The sequence below is a fragment of the Eucyclogobius newberryi genome, unplaced genomic scaffold, assembly GCF_026437365.1.
Source record: "Eucyclogobius newberryi isolate DKJ021-1_F unplaced genomic scaffold, fEucNew1.0.hap1 SCAF_1, whole genome shotgun sequence".
Classification (NCBI taxonomy): Eukaryota; Metazoa; Chordata; class Actinopteri; order Gobiiformes; family Gobiidae; genus Eucyclogobius; species Eucyclogobius newberryi.
Genome location: NW_027315723.1, coordinates 34140304 through 34154767, shown reverse-complemented (window position 1 = coordinate 34154767; position 14464 = coordinate 34140304). Strand labels below are relative to the sequence as shown.

General features: G+C 42.0%; 3 protein-coding genes across 3 annotated transcripts in view; 2 read left to right on the top strand and 1 right to left on the bottom strand.

Annotated features, from left to right (window-relative positions):
* psmc1b (proteasome 26S subunit, ATPase 1b) overlaps nt 1-14464 on the top strand; it is a 471402-nt gene that overhangs the window by 137179 nt on the left and 319759 nt on the right. The window lies entirely within an intron of this gene.
* nfkbiaa (nuclear factor of kappa light polypeptide gene enhancer in B-cells inhibitor, alpha a) lies at nt 138-2259 on the top strand. Its single transcript, XM_072444748.1, has 6 exons — nt 138-391; nt 925-1030; nt 1143-1350; nt 1446-1534; nt 1630-1884; nt 2001-2259. Exons 1-6 carry the CDS (start codon nt 153-155, stop codon nt 2028-2030), a joined length of 927 nt encoding a protein of 308 aa, XP_072300849.1. The 5' UTR covers nt 138-152; the 3' UTR covers nt 2031-2259.
* Nucleotides 5154-8680, bottom strand: LOC140359542 (proteasome subunit alpha type-6). Its single transcript, XM_072444517.1, has 7 exons — nt 8503-8680; nt 7612-7706; nt 7295-7376; nt 6708-6863; nt 6376-6554; nt 6200-6294; nt 5154-5348 (listed from the first exon to the last, which is right to left on the bottom strand). The coding sequence occupies exons 1-7, from the start codon at nt 8576-8578 to the stop codon at nt 5291-5293; spliced, it is 741 nt and encodes a 246-aa protein (XP_072300618.1). The 5' UTR covers nt 8579-8680; the 3' UTR covers nt 5154-5290.

Here is a 14464-nt window from a genome sequence, read left to right as displayed (position 1 = left end):
GGCATTAATTCCCCTCAATGGAAATCCCCAGTAGCAAACCCCGCCCACCGCCGCGCGCGCACTTAAGCCCGCGCGCGCCTCTCCGCCGCTCATTCTGCCTCAACCATTAGAAACAGACGCACAACACGACACAACAACAACAACAGTCAACCATGAACAACACGCACCGAGCAGCTCACCACCCGCAAATGGAATATAACCTGGACAACATGGACGGCAAGCTGGCGGTTAAAACGGCGCCGTGCCAGGAGGAGCGTCTGGACAGCGGCGTGGACTCGATGCGGGACGAGGATATGGTTAACGACTTCAGGGAGCTGCATGTGACCGACGTTGGGGAGTGTACGCCGGAGTGCGAGCCCTGGAGAGCCGCGGTCACGGACGACGGTGACACGTAAGTGCAAGCGTTTTACTTGACGTGACGTTTCTTCACAAAAAAATCGTGCTGAAATATGTGTCGCTTGTTATATTGTTATTATTACGCAGCAGCAGTTGTAGTAGTGGTGCGGCTTTAACGCAAAGTAGTGCAAATGCAAAAGTAAACAAAGCTGCAAATGTGCACTGCAGACGGGGAGGGAAAAAAAATGTATGCAATAAAATGAGATATTTAAAGAACGTGTGTGCAGAGCAGCGCTTATTCAAGGTTGCGTGTGTGTACTTTGGGCGTGCGCGTGGAGGGCGGGGCTAAAGTTTACTGTGCGCGTTCAGGAAAGTCCCTGGCGCGCTGCCAGTAACTGATAAAGCATCAGATGTGTCAAGCCACAACTGGTGGAAATAACCCGACAAAACTCCAGTCTTGCGAAACACTGTGCTGCGCTGGCTTTGTTCTTTCTTATATAGCTGGAACTACTTCCTCTGTGGGCAGTTTTTTTTTTACATTTCAAGTACTATTTTAACTCACCTCGTTCTCTCCTCTGCCACCAACAGGCTTCTACACTTGGCCATCATTCACGAAGCGCAAGAACATGTCCTGGAGATGATCAAGCTGTCCCACAATCACCCTTTCCTCAATGAACAGAACCACCAGAGACAGGTAAACAACTCTTCTAAAAAAAAAAAAAGAGAGAGAAAAACCCACAACACCAAAATAAAGTCTTCTAATCCAAATGCACAAATTAACCCTTTGCATTCCCCTCTTTACCCAGACTGCACTGCATCTGGCGGTGATCACAGAGCAGCCGCAGCTCGTGGAGAGGCTACTCAAGGCCGGAGCGGACCCGAGGTTAGCGGACAACAGCGGCAACACGGCCCTCCACATTGCCTGCAAAAAGGGCTCCCTGGCCAGCTTCGGCGTCATCACACAGAACTGCCACAGCCACCTCACGTCGCTCATGTCCTTCCCCAACTACAGTGGTGAGCGCCCACACAAACACCCCAGCTTACTCTGCGTGCAAAGCCAACAATGCACTTTGAATATGGAATTAACTCTCCTTTTTGTTCCTCCATAGGACACAACTGCCTTCACCTGGCGTCTATAAACGGCTACACTTCGCTGGTGGAGAGCCTCATCAAGCTGGGCGCAGACATCAATGCACAGGTAAATTGACAATACGACATAAAGCGACTCAAATCGGCGTTTGTTTTTTTTTTTTTCCAGTCGATCTAACGTGATTTGTTCCATTATTCCCACAGGAGCAGTGCAGTGGAAGAACGGCACTCCACTTGGCGGTTGACTTCCAAAATCTGCCGTTGGTGCGTTGCCTGGTGGATCTGGGCGCGGACGTCAACAGCCTGAACTACGGTGGGTTCGCGCCGTACCACCTGACGTACGGCCGCCAGAATGAAGAAATCCGACAACAGCTGTACCAAAAGACGGCGCAAGAGCTGAGGCCGCTGCCAGCAAGCGAGTCGGACGACAGCGAAATGGAGGACCTGTCAGACGATGAGGTCAGTATTCGAAAATCCGTACAAAAAACATTATAAACAATGGACAACTAGGTATAAAGCTGTATGTGGTAAATGCATTGATTTTAACCTGTTTTTGTGCTTTTTTCTCCTCACAGTTGTACGATGACATCAAGTTTGGCCAGTAAAGAAAGGACAACGACAACATTGGCGATACATGTGAAGCTGCTATATCGGGGCTGCCCATTCGAGGCCAACAAAATGGCCGCTGAGAGGTCCAGAGGTGCCAGCCGGACCGAACCACGAAGATGTGAAGGCGATGCCGAGCCGGTCCGAAGAAAAGAGAGAGTGGAGATTGAATTGCGAAAGAAGCAAGATCATGAACTCTTGATAGTCCCTTGTGTAAAATGTGTAAAATATATATATTCAAATGTAAATAATGTAAATACAGAGATACTATTTTTGTACTTGAGTGTATATATATATATATATATATATATATACATATATATATATATATAGTGTGACTTTAAACACTATTATGAGAGAATAAAAGAGAAAAAGATATTTTCAATCATATTTCGTCTCTGGTCTTATGATCTTGTACAAGTTTTAACATTTAAAAGTCCGGCAGCTCGCATAAAAGATGACCAACTTTATAGTCATCGCAGAATTCTCTCAAAAATGATGACTCGAGACCAGCCTGGGATTTCCTATTGTCGGGGCGAGGTCAGTGGGTCTGTGAGTCACGCCACTGAAAGTCCCTGGGTGCCACGAGAGGAACAAAATGTACTGAAACTTCCAAGCATCAGTGACAGTAGGAAATGGCGTTTTGTACCAAGATGGGAATTTGGAAAAGTTACAAGAATACAAACGCCAAGTCACAGTAACCAGGAAATCGACAAGAGTATGGGAACTTTTCAAGTCACATGATAGTGAAAGGGATACATTATTGTTTAGTGAATGGGGGCATGTGAGAGAGTGTCATGCAGTAGCCGAGTACATCGTTTACAGAAATATATTTCGGAGGAGCGTGTTCTCTAACTAGAAGAGTGGATTTGAGCGGGTGGAAAAAGGTCTTTAACAATTGGGTTTCATAACTTTAATCCCTTTATCCTGGTCGATTTGTTGCTAATGACAAATGGTTGTAGCGTCAAAGTGTAGAAAATGGTTGATATTTAGTGATACTTTTGTGTGTATGTCGTAGTACTGAAAATGTGTACTCAAGTAAACATAGTTACATGGCTAAAAATGACTCAATTAACAAAAAAATGGCCTTAAAGAAAAGTAGTTTACAGAAAGATACTACTCAGTTCTCGTTAGGTACTTTTTAATGATTGTAGTAGCGTTTTACACAATGTTTTTCATCAAAACTTGATTAATTAACAGTTAAACGCAGATTTTACAAACATTTACCTGAGTTCTGGCCAATCGGAGCAGGCGATGCAGTGCTATGTGTTTTGGAAATGAGCTGATTCAGCGGCCAAATAGTCGTGCATAGGGACGATTGGGGCTTGTAAAGTATAACTAATTACAATTAAACGACTAGAATAAGAAGTTAAAAGTTCAACAAAAATGATATTCCAGTTACTCGAGTATTTGTAACATACAGCTGTTAAGGTTTCACTTGGAGACTTACTACAGTGGAGATCAAATGTAGTTTACAGCAGACACTTGTACACAATGCCGTTGTACTCATGAACACTTCCTAAGCACTCTGCACCCACTGCACACTTTTTATTGCACTACATACTTTATTTTATGTACATATTATGTCTATTTTTAACTCTACTTACCTATTTTTAATACCCGGTAGTTATTTATTGTCCATTGTTTGTGTATTCATTGTTCGATATTTGTGTTGCACCAAACCACCAGGACAAGTTCCTATGTCCGTGAATCCTGTTCATTGACAAATGGCAATAAACTTTATTCTGATTCTGTAGTAGAAATGTACAAGAGGTAACAAAGATAATGTGTCACTACCTAGATATTAATAACCATGATAAAAGTTGCAATCTGACACGTTTCTGTATATTTTGTGAATAAGAGACAGATATTAGTCATTATGAACGCTCCCAACTGCCCCGCTAAACAACTCCACTGACAATCTTTGTAAAAACACATTCAAAACTATCACAAAAAGTACGCTTGAGGTTTGAAGTTACAGCACAAATGGACTTTCCTGAACCAATGTACAATGTGGGCATTAAAAAAAGATTCCCAGACTGTTACTGATCGATTTTGTCATTTCGGCTTAATCATTAACCGTAATAATGCTGGGGGAATTTGAAGAAGTCACCTGCACTTTAGTCCGCTTTGATTGTTAAGCAGGCGATGCAGGTAATTTCCAAACGCTCGGTCAGCCAACAATTGAACGGGGAGGAAACTGGACAGTGGACGGTCAGCGTTTGAGTAAGAGGAAACTGCCCGGTGACACATTTCAAGCTCAGGAGGAGGATATATAGTCAGCACAATCGAATTATGAAGTCCTCGTATAGCTCAAGTCGTTTCCAGGCTGGAATTCATCCCAAAATGTAACGTACAAATAGAAGCGTACTTGTGCTTTAATAATACATTTATCATAACGCTTTGAAATTGCACCATACAATTAATAGATACCATATTTTCCGGAGTATAAGTCGCACCAGCTAAAAAATGCATAATAGAGAAGAAAAAATATATAAGTTGCACTGGAGTATGAAATGTGGTTACAAGTGTGAAAACAACAAATAATATCACATATAAGTCGCTCTAAGTATAAGTCACACCCTGGGCCAAAACTACCAAAAAAGGTGCAACTTATTGTTCAAAAAATATGGTACTTTTGTCACTAACATTTATAATACGATCATTATTACGGCTGCAATTGAAAACTTTGGATTTCGGGCTAGCAAAGCATATTTTCCCAAACTTTTTTTGCTCAGCACTCGCTCAGTTATACGGTAAGAAAAGTAGACGACGCTCCCCTCTTCATTTATGAGTAAATGTACGCAGTGGCTTTTCATCTAAATTTGACATGTACTGTAAGAATGTGTGTAAGAAATGAGCAGATCCGATCAGAACTAGGTCAACCCGGGCCAGTATGACATGCGTTGTAAAAGCACACGCACCGCAGGTATGTACAGACATTTGAATGCACCAAGCCACAACAGGAAGTCTACAACTCTGCAGCGCTCCCGTTCCCACAGACCTACCGCTTCTAAATCTGAATAATGAAACCAATACCGGCCGTATGCGAAGACTCTGACCATCCTTTCATAATAAGGCAGTTACATTTTAAACACAATGCAAATATATTCACTCAGCAGTTTGATTTTTACTCCAAAACAGTTTTTTTTATTTTTGAACGAAACAGTGGGGTGAATGTACAGCAAAACAAAGATAACACCAGTCTCCAACTTGGGATGTCCCATCATGCTCTAGTTTTAGTCCAACCTTCTGGTGCTCAGTCCCGCTCTGCCAGGGACATCAGGTGAGTGTCCACTTCAGCCTCTGCCAGAATCCTGCAGGAAGGTCAGTACAGGGAAGTCAAGGTTATTCCTTGTTATTCCTCATTGAGCATTGTGGTAATTCATTTAAGAAATAAAGCAGCATACATGAGAACTTTAGCAAAAAATACAACATTCAGAGTTAATCTATCCTCCAAAAACGTAACTCTATACAGAAATTCCAAGTCACGTTATGTTTGGTTGCACCACAGAGGAAAAAAAAGAATGTTCAAGCATAAATGTAAAAGTTTTTTCAGTCACAAAAGACTTAAGTGATTTGTAGACCGTTTTCTTTGGAAGGAGATCTTTCCCTTTATTCATGACCCGCCCTAACACACCTCGTGGAGAAGTGTTCTTTCACTTTTGTTGGTGAACATAAATATGTAATAGTTTGTGCTCCAAACCATGTACACAGAAAAGTACCGGTAATAACTTTATTTATTCAGAAGGTTTTATTTAATTAAGCTGGTCGCATACCAGAGCAATGATGATCTATGAGATTTAATGAATGAAGGATTTCACGTTAGTTATAATTGTGACGTTTCTTCTCACAATAACAGCAGTACTAAAACTAAACTACCTCTATTGTTTGTGTTTTAGTGATCAGCTGAGTGGCAGCAGATCCTGGGGTCATGTGCAGTACTGTGACTAGGTGTTGATCTGGTGTATGCAGTACCAGGAATTCTCAAAGTGTGGTTCAGGTTCCACTCTGTTACGCAAACCTGTTATGGTGCCGTTTTCAAGGTATTAGCTTTAAGTTACTGGGACTTAACTGTGACTGGAACATATTGCTTTGTCCAGTCTTGGTCAGCATTTTGAGCAGTTTTCAAAAATCTATTGCCATGTACTTCACAGTAATAATTTACCTGAATTTGGGATCCTGTGTAGTGACCACTCCCACCTCCAGCTCAGAGGGCTTGAAGTCAATCGAAAGAACAGTTGACAGACAAGAAATGGCCGTCTGAAAAGCAAGAGTGAACACTGTTAGAAATACCCTCATTTCTGCACAGACATCCAGCTGAACTCGGGTCCAGTTTCATACCTCAACAGTTTGTTCAAATGTCCAGTCCAGTTTCTTTTTGACTTTCTTTTCCAGGAAACTCGTGGCTTCAGTCTGCTTCACTCCGGCAGCTGTGGCCTTGAAGCCGCAGTAGTATCCGGCCGGGTCACACTTGTACACCTGCGGGCCCAACTCCTCATCTACGCCGATGACGATCATACCTGCACGGAAAGGAGACGAAGAAGACGATGGGTTAGACTCACTACGGATTGCATGGGAAAAGTACAGAATAAAAAGCTGAAAGAAAACATTTGCTTCTTGGTCAACCAAAAGCAAAATACATTCTAATATATTGAAGGTGAAACTGTACGTACAGCAGCCCAGTGGCCTCATCTCGGCGTTCTGCGTGTAAACTTGGGAGATGTCAGCGAGTCTCTTGCACAGCATGTCCACAGGGATCTCATAGCCGTACTTGTACTGCCAATTAGCCGCTTCATATCGAGCTCGCTGCACTTGAGAGCGACTGTCGGCTGGAGGGAAATAAAACAGACAAACCATTCATTAGAAAAAGAACAAACTGCTGGTCCCAGATCTTCCTCCATCTTTAATAAGAGTTTTTCTAAAGAGTTTTTTTTTTATAAGTTATCTGTTTTTTATTATTATACTTCTGTGCCTAATCTGTGTTGCAACACTGGAATTTCCCTCTTGTTGGACAAATAAAGGTCATTTTATCTTGGAACTGCATTCATAAACGTAGAGGACAACACAGCTAAAACATATTTATTCAATACATTATAGAAGTACTATACAAAACAATGCTGTAGCTAACAAAACCAAACAATCACAACCAATTCATTAGCAGCGCTTGTTGTGCATAGACTTTACGAATTGAAAAATATTGTTTTCTCTATACATTGAATAGGAATTAAAAACAATAAGACAAAAGTATCTTTGCATTTACCGGTCATTCCAGACATTACACATCCAATGTTATCTGTTATTCTGAAGAGGTGAGTGACTGTGGCGGCATCCAAAAGCTTGTCCTGTGAAATAGAATACAAAAGGCTTGAAAAGGGAGGTTTCATACATGTTTGATTATAAAACATGAAAAATAAGAACACCAGTAGTCTTTAGTTTAGATAATAAATCAGGTTAATACACCTCGTTAAATCTTGAGGCATAACTATAGGTCTTTATCGGTTACATTTTTGTCATTGCAGCTTAGACAAATCTGAGTCCTGTAGTGTAAAGAATGCATAAAAGATCCACTGTACTCACGGGTACTTTCTTCTGTGTTACGACGATGGCACAGTCCTTCCCTCGGACCGCTACTGATGTGAGTCCGCCCTGGTTTATGGCCTTGAAAGCGTATTCTGCAGAGGAATGAACAAAAAAGGACTGTTTTACACTTATTTTCAACCACAGTGTCGCTCATTGTTAGGGCATTAGCAAAATCATGAAGAGGCAGTAATAGTGAGGGAGAGAATACTGCAACGCTCCTCTACAAACATGATGCATTATTCAACCTCTGTAAAACACAAGTCACTTTGTTTTAAATGTTCTTATACCAATTTGACAGAACAGTAAATATGAGCAAATTCATAAAGCTGTATTATCTTGTTTTCTCCCTTTTTAGGACGCGACCAACAATACATTTGAAATGCATTCTAAAACTCTAATCCGTTATTCCACCCACTATTAAGGTTCTTATTTATAGTTAGTAGAAAATGTGTTTATTTTTAAATGACAGATACCGTTAGGTGACAATAAAATTCCTCAACATTCACATTTCATCGTGTGAAGGACACGACACTGTTTGCATCTGCTTTAATCAACTCACAAATCTGTCACAAAACACTTCTTGCAGGTTTTACACATGACAGTTTCTACAATGAATCAGCTTGGTTGAACTGCTAATAATGCTAACAGCTAACGCTAGCCGCTATCAGCGCACTCGGGAGATTAACTATGATTTTAGCAACATTTAGCTATCAAAATGTATACAAGAAACAAACACGACTTTTATTCCTTTTCAGGTTTTACTTTCACTTCTGTGGGGTATTATTTATCACTTCGCTAGAAGCCAGGCTAAGCCAACCATGACAGAGCATTTAGCTCGTTAGCAACACTGAGCCACCGGCTTTTGTCTGATCTAACTTTCATACTAACCAACTTGATAGAGTCTTCCTTCTGGAGAGAAGATGGTAATGTGTCGATCAAACCCTGCGCTCGAGCCTCTTGACATTTTAAAAAGCTTAGTCTAACAAAAGTTCGTCCAAAAGGATTTGCTGTGGATGGATTTACTTCATGAACAATATTTTCTCCCGGAAACTGAATGTATCAACACTGAACTGCTTCCGGCGCGAGAGGTACGTTTCGTTTCCATGGTGATGTTTTACGGTGACTGGTCATTTTAAACCACGTTTCCAAATATTCACATTTTAACGTATATACAAGCATGGAACATTTTCTCACAGAAAGACAGTATTCCCTAGGATTTTGGAGTTGAGGCTCGTAGACAGATATTGTTGCTACAAAGGGACTTTCAGAGCTGGATGAAGAACCACAAATTACATGGATTATAAAGATGAAAAATATACACAGTCTTAGCCCCCACAATGGCATTTGCATGCAAACTGGCGATTGCCAAGGTTTTAGGGCCCCAAGATGAAGAAAGCATTATGATGTTTATCTTTATAGAATATACTCCAATCTTCACTGACATTTGTCAGAACACAAATTGCCTGTTGTTATTTATATTTTTTTCTTTATTAATTATACATAACATCAGATTAAAATGCCAGTGTTCTACAACCTAATTTTATAAAGTGCCCCCTTCATGGTGGATAGACAGATCTGATTTCATGATATGCTTGTAGACTCAACACTGTCTTCGAGTTCTTCAAAAATAACACAACATGTTTAGTTAGAAAGCTTCTGACAATTACCTAGTCTTCAATGTATAATAAGTAATCTTTATTTATTTATCTATCTATCATATTGTCAAAATCAAAGGAATAGTGTATAAATCGGACTTAGGGAGGCTTATCTAGGCAGATATAGGAATATAGGATATATATATAGGATATAGACCTACAGTACTTTGGTAGGACGACAATTGATTTTCTACATTTACCACTACGTTTGAAAGATGTCAAGCCTTTTTATTCCCATATAAAATTTCACTCATATCATCTGGGGACCCCCTAAAATCATTTCGCGACCCGCACCAGAGGACCTCAGGGACCGGCCTCCTGCTGGTGCCAGAGTCAGGACTAAACATGGACCGGCCTCCTGCTGGTGCCAGAGTCAGGACTAAACATGGACCGGCCTCCTGCTGGTGCCAGAGTCAGGACTAAACATGGACCGGCCTCCTGCTGGTGCCAGAGTCAGGACTAAACATGGACCGGCCTCCTGCTGGTGCCAGAGTCAGGACTAAACATGGACCGGCCTCCTGCTGGTGCCAGAGTAAGGACTAAACATGGACCGGCCTCCTGCTGGTGCCAGAGTCAGGACTAAACATGGACCGGCCTCCTGCTGGTGCCAGAGTCAGGACTAAACATGGACCGGCCTCCTGCTGGTGCCAGAGTCAGGACTAAACATGGACCGGCCTCCTGCTGGTGCCAGAGTAAGGACTAAACATGGACCGGCCTCCTGCTGGTGCCAGAGTCAGGACTAAACATGGACCGGCCTCCTGCTGGTGCCAGAGTAAGGACTAAACATGGACCGGCCTCCTGCTGGTGCCAGAGTCAGGACTAAACATGGACCGGCCTCCTGCTGGTGCCAGAGTCAGGACTAAACATGGACCGGCCTCCTGCTGGTGCCCAGAGTCAGGACTAAACATGGACCAGCCTCCTGCTGGTGCCAGAGTCAGGACTAAACATGGACCGGCCTCCTGCTGGTGCCAGAGTCAGGACTAAACATGGACCGGCCTCCTGCTGGTGCCAGAGTCAGGACTAAACATGGACCGGCCTCCTGCTGGTGCCAGAGTCAGGACTAAACATGGACCGGCCTCCTGCTGGTGCCCAGAGTCAGGACTAAACATGGACCGGCCTCCTGCTGGTGCCAGAGTCAGAACTAAACAGCGTTTGATTTTAAAACGGTTAAAATGTGGAACAGCCTTCCTGCAGATGTGAGACAACAGTTCTGTTTAGCTGTGCATACGACTGCAAGGATTTCATCTGCACTCTTCTCTTTTAAAGTACGTTTTATCATGATTATGTGTGCTTTTTGCTGTGGTGTGAAGCCCTTGAAGCCCCTGAATTGCTTTGTGTCTAAATTGAACTCTACCAAATAAATGTGCGTATATAGGGGTAGAACCTACCCAGTCGCCATGGCCCTTGAGCTGGGCACAGCCTGGACAAAACACAGACAGACAAACAATTTGAACATTTGAACAACGTGCTTCTACTTTTGCCTCATCATAGGCTCACAGTACTAGGGCTTTTGATAAACAGTCTAATACGAAGCAGTTCCATCATACATTTTGTCTTCATTCACTCATTTATCTTCATCTTTCATTCTTCATTCTCTACTTTCTTTTTTCTCAAGCCAAGCTTTACTTTTATTCTCTTAAACATGACACAGCATTTAGACTTGGACGGCGTCTCAGTTCCTTTTCCTTGTTCCAGAGTAAAGCCGTAAATTTAACATGTGGGCTTTCCCCTTGCAGGTGAGATTAAGTGTGCTGTTTCCTTATTATAATGACGATAATGACTCATCTGATCTCGTGCGTTTGCGGTATTATGGCCGCAATTTAAATTTGGCTGTTGTACAAAAAGGAGCATACTGATTGTGCGGTTCAGAGGAATGAACATGAAAAAGTCCCATCCAAATGCTAAGCAAATGACAAGATAATAAAGCAGAAGTTTGAAAGTAAATCACATGAGGCTGTGTCCAGAGAAATACATAATGAAAAAAAAACCACAATTAATAGGCACCTTTATGATTATTTTAAACTATTTTTAGTTTATTGCACCACACGTGCAATAAACTAAAAATAGAAGACAGTATGAAGCTTTACCAAAGACACTTGTGCAATGCAAATAATTAAAGAGTTACTAATACAGAGTCAAGCTGTTCCAAAGTAAAGTAATAGCACAGATGAAAGGACAAAGTGATGATTGATTAATTTATTGAGCCAACAAGGAGTCTGTTTCAGAACTGAATCAGAGAGATATATTCATTCATATTGATAGACGATGTAATTATTGTTTATTTGTTGAATTTGTTCTTTGTGGATGGGAATATCTGATACATATTCATTCATTCTGTTATGGTTAAACCTGTTGTGAGTTTCAACTTGCTCAATGTAAAACAAAAACTCCCTCGCTTGTCTAAAAGCACAGAAACGGCCAATATGCAAAATGCGTAGGCCGACATTGTATTAGAGTCAGCAGTAGTGGTTTGGTATTTACAGAAATTATAACACGCCCCTCGTGATGTGGTGTACATGTATACACAATCTCACATCTCATACGTTGGTCCAGGGTTTCTAATGGTTTTCTTACACGATCTAACATGACGCACACATTATACAAATTCTGACTAAATTACACAATAGTTGATAAGAAACAAAGAAGAAATGAGAGGAAATACAGTATTGCTCAAATCAATCACTCCTGCGCAAACATCCACAGTGTTGTATTTTCTTGCTTTCTCCTTGAACAAGTTTGGACTTAGATCAGATTAAATTACTTCACTGTATTTTTTTTGGTGGGTCAATTTACTCATATCCATACTATAAACTACTACTACATACAATTTAACTTGTGTACAATATCTTCTTATATCTGCACTTAAAGCTGTAGATTTCTGGTGGACGGTCTGTCACCTGCTTGTTTTTGCCTATATTGCCTATCTGGCCAGTTTTCATGCGCATGACAAAACATTGGTCATTTACAGGCAATTTAAAGGGATTTTATATATCTTAAAATGTGAATTAGTTCATTTTTATTCAGTTTGCAGCCATTCACGTGTATCACTCACGGACCAAATGCCTCCTAAATGTTCACTATTCAATATTTTTTGGCGCTTTTCATCTCACTGAGCCCAGAACAAGTTTTACCGTCACAGTAAAGCTGCCGGTCCAGGACTGAAGTGCTTTCATTGGCAAATAAAAGAGTTCCTCCAGGCAGATGTAGAGCCGTTCATCTCTAGAGTAGAGAGAGTTCCTCCGGGAAGACGAGATGCATCTACAGGTCAGGGCCGTGAGCTGGGGCATCTAAGGTGCAGCATCAGCAGTATCTGAAACAGTTCCACACCCCGAAAGGAAGAGCAACGAAGAGACTACAGGTGGACTAACACATTAAATATTGTTGATAGGGAAAGTAAGAAGAAGCATTTTCACCTGAATTGAGACATTTATAATATCAGAATCAGAAAAGGTTTATTGCCATTGTCAATGAACAACATTTATACATACAACATAGGAACTTGCTTTGGTGATTCAGTGCAACATACAATGAACAATTATAAAAACAATATATTTAGAATCTTAAAGGGGATGCATTGAGGAAAAATAATTTTAATTTACTATAAGATAAAAAAAAAAAGCTTACAATGTACACAAAATGTACAGTTAAATTTACAGATGTAGTGCAGAAAGTGCAGCAATTGTAGTTATTGAAGTGGCAAGTGTTTAGAAGTGTTCACGAGTTCAACGGCAGAGGGAAAGAAACTGTTCTTGTAACGGGAGGTTCTGGTCCGGATGGACCGTGGCCTCCTGCCTTAGGGGAGTGGCCTCCTGCCTGAGGGGAGTGGCTCAAATAGTCTGTGTCCAGGGTGAGAAGGGTCGGCTGTGATCCAATCTGCACGTCCCAGAGCCCTGGAGACGTACAGGTCCTGCAGAGATGGAAGTCTGCAGACGATATCCTTCTCAGCAGAGTGCACAATGCGCTGTAGTCTCTGTTTGTCCCTGGCTGTGGCTCCAGCGTACCACACGGTGATGGAGGAGGTGAGGATGGACTCAATGATGGCCGTGTAGAACTGCACCATCATCTGCGCTGTCAGCTTTGCTTTCCTCAGCTGCAGCAGGAAGTACATCCTCTGCTGGGCCTTCTTGATGAGGGAGCTGATGGTGAGCCCCCACTTGAGGTCCTGAGTGATGGTGCTGCAGAGGAAGCGGAAAGAGTCTACGGTGGTGATGGGGGAGTCTGTGATTGTGAGGGGGGGCTGGGGGGCTGTGACTTTCCACGATCATCTCCACTGTTTTCTGGGCGTTGAATTCCAGGTTGATACCGCTGCACCAGGACACCAGCCGGTCCACCTCCCTCCTGTAGGCAGACTCATCCCCATCCGAGATGAGATTTTTGATTACCTACTATTCTATGTACATAAAAATATGCTAACCGCAAATTTTTTATCCTTTTAATTCCAGCGCCCTGCTGGCAGGATATACATTTTTTTCCTAATTTATAATTAAATTATGCTGTCCACCATCTGATAAATATCTACCAAGCTCCTGTCCTCTCCTGGTCAAATCAAACATTCAGGGATGAATCAGGGTCAGTTTGTACTCCAAATAAGCTAGCAAAAATTACCTTAAAATAAGACAATTATAGGACTTTTATATGGACTCCACCTGGACCTGGAAGTGTCAAAACCCAACAAATGCTCAATTTACTTAAAGGCGGTATGGACGATTTTTCGGCGATTTGAGAATGCAGGCGGAAGTGCGCATGCGCACTCCCCCGTGTGGACTGATACAACACACACGTGCGTTTGTTTATTAGCGCAACGGAGCGCATCGCATCGCTCGTCTCCCGTAGACTTTTGTCCACTTCTGCGTCAGCTCGAACTGTCTTTCTCCGTCTTCATTTTGCCCCGTACACTGAGGGAACTATATTATGATAGATCCATGCGCTTAGGCACGCGGAAATGTGGGGACGAACCGCACGCGGCTGCAGGTGAGCGGTAGGTGCGTTTTATGATTGATACATGGCAGGACTAATGATTTATCCACGCCACGAGGAAATATGATAAAAAATTTGCTGAAAAAAATTGTCCATACCACCTTTAACCTGGCTCACGTCAGATTAATTTTCGCAATATTTTGTTTCACTAACTCTTGAGAATACATCTGGTTTGGCTTGTGCTGTATGGTTTAAGTCTGCTGTGTGATGGAACAATC

Bases quoted from the DNA above. Each gene is read 5' to 3' on its own strand.
- nfkbiaa (XM_072444748.1), top strand. From the start codon at position 153: ATGAACAACACGCACCGAGCAGCTCACCACCCGCAAATGGAATATAAC. The intron at 1,031-1,142 runs GTAAACAACTCT...CTCTTTACCCAG, and splicing joins AACAGAACCACCAGAGACAG to ACTGCACTGCATCTGGCGGT. The intron at 1,885-2,000 runs GTCAGTATTCGA...TTCTCCTCACAG, and splicing joins AGGACCTGTCAGACGATGAG to TTGTACGATGACATCAAGTT.
- LOC140359542 (XM_072444517.1), bottom strand. From the start codon at position 8,578: ATGTCAAGAGGCTCGAGCGCAGGGTTTGATCGACACATTACCATCTTC. The intron at 6,864-7,294 runs GTAAATGCAAAG...ATTTCCCTCCAG, and splicing joins TGTAATGTCTGGAATGACCG to CCGACAGTCGCTCTCAAGTG. The intron at 5,349-6,199 runs GTAAATTATTAC...ACCTTCCTGCAG, and splicing joins ACACAGGATCCCAAATTCAG to GATTCTGGCAGAGGCTGAAG.